Here is a 2,500-nt window from a genome sequence, read left to right as displayed (position 1 = left end):
CTATCCATCCTTGGCCGCAACTCCGCAATGCAGCTAAGTTATCTAAGACATGCGTTTGAGGAAGCAAAATGACTCTCGTGCTCAAGGTTAGAGCGAAATGGATTTCATAATCGCTCCGTTCTTCACGGTCACAGTCACAGTCGTCTTGCCAGGGATTTAGCATAAAGTACTTATCCAGAGGTTAAAATAAGTAGACAGTGAGGCAGCTTTGACGGATTTATGCTGGCTTTATTATCATCATCGTCTCGTAGTCGTCATCGTTAACATCATTTGTCGCTTGGCAATCGTCGTAGACAGACTGATTACATCGAGGGTTATATAACAATACTCATGATTTTAGGAAGCCTAATACCTCTTTCTAAGCGATTTCCAGGGTCGGACTAAGTGTTTCGGTTCGTTAGGGTTTCATTTCTAAGTGGAAAAAACTAGGAGTCTTAATGGACCGAATGCATAAATGGCGGCCAAAAAAAAATTGTTTTGTTTATGTGCTAATTAGCCTCACTAGCCTCGTTTGCATGGACAAAATACAAAAGAAATGTTGCTTGAGAGTGAGGCTAGTGAGTCTCATTAGCACGTAAACGAAAGAATACATTTTTGGACGAGATCAGAAAGCTGTTGGTTCCATCTCTTTATACTCGACTGAATAACTGAGGTAAAGGGTTGAATTGAAACTGTAGAATTCGGTAGCGAAATTGGCCGATAACAATACGCGTACTCGAAAGAGTGACTTGATCTTCGCTCTTAGTTGGACAATTTAAATCATTCAGAAACTGGAATGTTTTTCATTTCGGGGTAATCGCTTAGTGAGAAACCAGAGACTGAAAGTTGAATCAAGGACCCACCGTGCATTTAATATACGATGATAACTGACTCGGCTAACTGGTTTCAATTTATAGCTTGTGGAGTCAGCTTCTGTGATGAATGTTCGGCAGAAGGCATTTGCTTGAGTTGCAAAGAACCAAGGAAACTTATCACTATGGGAAATCGTGCCATATGTGTGCGATGCCCATCGCCCTTAAAAGGACTGTGCAATAGAAATAAGGGGCCTCAGATCAGCGGCAAAGGACCGCGCAAAGGTGGGTTCATTTAGCTCTCTACTGTATTTAGTTACCTGGGTTGGAGGAAGTGAAGATTCAGGTTCATTTTTACGCATCACTTTGTCTTGAGCCTTAATACAGTCATCACTTCATTGCCTTGAAAATTGGTTTCATCTTTCGTTGGTTCTCTTCTCTTCGGAGCCCTTAGGGCGATAAAGGGAGAACCTGGAATGGTCTGGTCACTTAGATCCGCGTGATTGTAAAAGACATCAGAGAGGGACTCCCATGTTTTCGATGGAGTCGAAAGTTAGAGTCGCACTTCGCAGCTCCTCCCGTCAACCTCTTGTTTGCTTTAGTTTAAATATATAAATACACACTATATTCTAGTTCAAATTTCAGAGTTGCCTGGTGGCTAATATCTCCATAGGGACTCCCTTGTTTTGGTGGAGTCGAAAGTCAGCGTCGCACTTTACAGCTCCTCCCGACAATCTTTTCTTTGCTTTACATACATGTATAGACTATAGTTTAGCTCGACTTTCAGAATAGCCTAGAGGCTAATATCTCCGAGTAAATTACACACAAGAACTTTTTTTAAAAATCTCATCTGGTCCGAGGCAAACGTTTTGGCCATTTGCAAGTGCAATCGAGAAGTTGCAGGCCTACAAGGTCCCTAGGGACGAAAACAATACTGAGGCCCTGGGAACGAGGTTTTAAAAGGATACGTATATCCGTCATAAGGAGAGCTAACCAAAAGTGAGCGCATGCTCATTTCTTTAGTTAAAGAAATTGTAGAAGCACATTACCCAATTTGCATTTAAAGAGTGCCTTCTTCAACAATCAAACAAATGGCGAGTTTTTCCACGAAGTATACCTTCGCACCAATTTTTGAGTTTCAAAATAACTGTTGTTGTTTTTTATGGAGAGCTTTCCATCCACTGAGGACGTGTTGTGCAGCGGTGAATCTTAACGACTCAGAGCGAGTAAATTCTGATTGCTTCATCGCTCTTTATTCGCGTAATGCAGACGATCAGAATAATTTCTTAGATGAGTTAACGATTTTCAGTTTAAAACCTGTCACACGGAAGACGATGTAATCAGTTTAATATATACTTTTTGTTTTATAGGAGATAAAAAATCGATAATGTCTGATGTCTCAGATACATTCCAGAAGATCAAATCAGCGGCCAGAAAGATATTTCGTGGATGATTATTCATTGCCATCCCAGGCCGACGGCACACTATTATTGCTTATTATTGATTATTATTGCTTGAATAAAGTTTCCTGAACCGGTAATCTTGAAGTTCTGACGGAGTTATTTTTGTTTGACGGATGCTTTTGTCGGGGTCATTTTAACTGCAACGCTCATAGCTTGCAATGCAAGGGTATTTTAGCGGAGAAGCGCTCCATTTATTTCGACGCGAAATATTTTGCAGACATGTTGAATTTGTAAACGGAGGAAATC

At 40.8% G+C, this 2,500-nt stretch overlaps 2 protein-coding genes across 2 annotated transcripts in view; both read left to right on the top strand.

Annotated features, from left to right (window-relative positions):
* The window catches only part of LOC138008107 (uncharacterized), an 8,165-nt gene extending 5,834 nt beyond the window's left edge, over window positions 1–2,331 (top strand). The window contains exons 4-5 of the mRNA XM_068855314.1: window positions 897–1,076; window positions 2,162–2,331. Of these exons, the coding sequence (XP_068711415.1) occupies window positions 897–1,076; window positions 2,162–2,244 (263 nt within the window). The 3' untranslated portion in view covers window positions 2,245–2,331. The remainder of the gene's footprint in view (window positions 1–896; window positions 1,077–2,161) is intronic.
* Window positions 1–2,500, top strand: part of LOC138008121 (inactive tyrosine-protein kinase PEAK1-like) — a 301,176-nt gene that overhangs the window by 284,218 nt on the left and 14,458 nt on the right. The gene's annotated exons all lie outside the window — the stretch shown is intronic.

This window comes from Montipora foliosa, chromosome 6 (genome assembly GCF_036669935.1).
Source record: "Montipora foliosa isolate CH-2021 chromosome 6, ASM3666993v2, whole genome shotgun sequence".
Classification (NCBI taxonomy): Eukaryota; Metazoa; Cnidaria; class Anthozoa; order Scleractinia; family Acroporidae; genus Montipora; species Montipora foliosa.
This window is presented reverse-complemented; position numbering and strand designations above follow the sequence as displayed.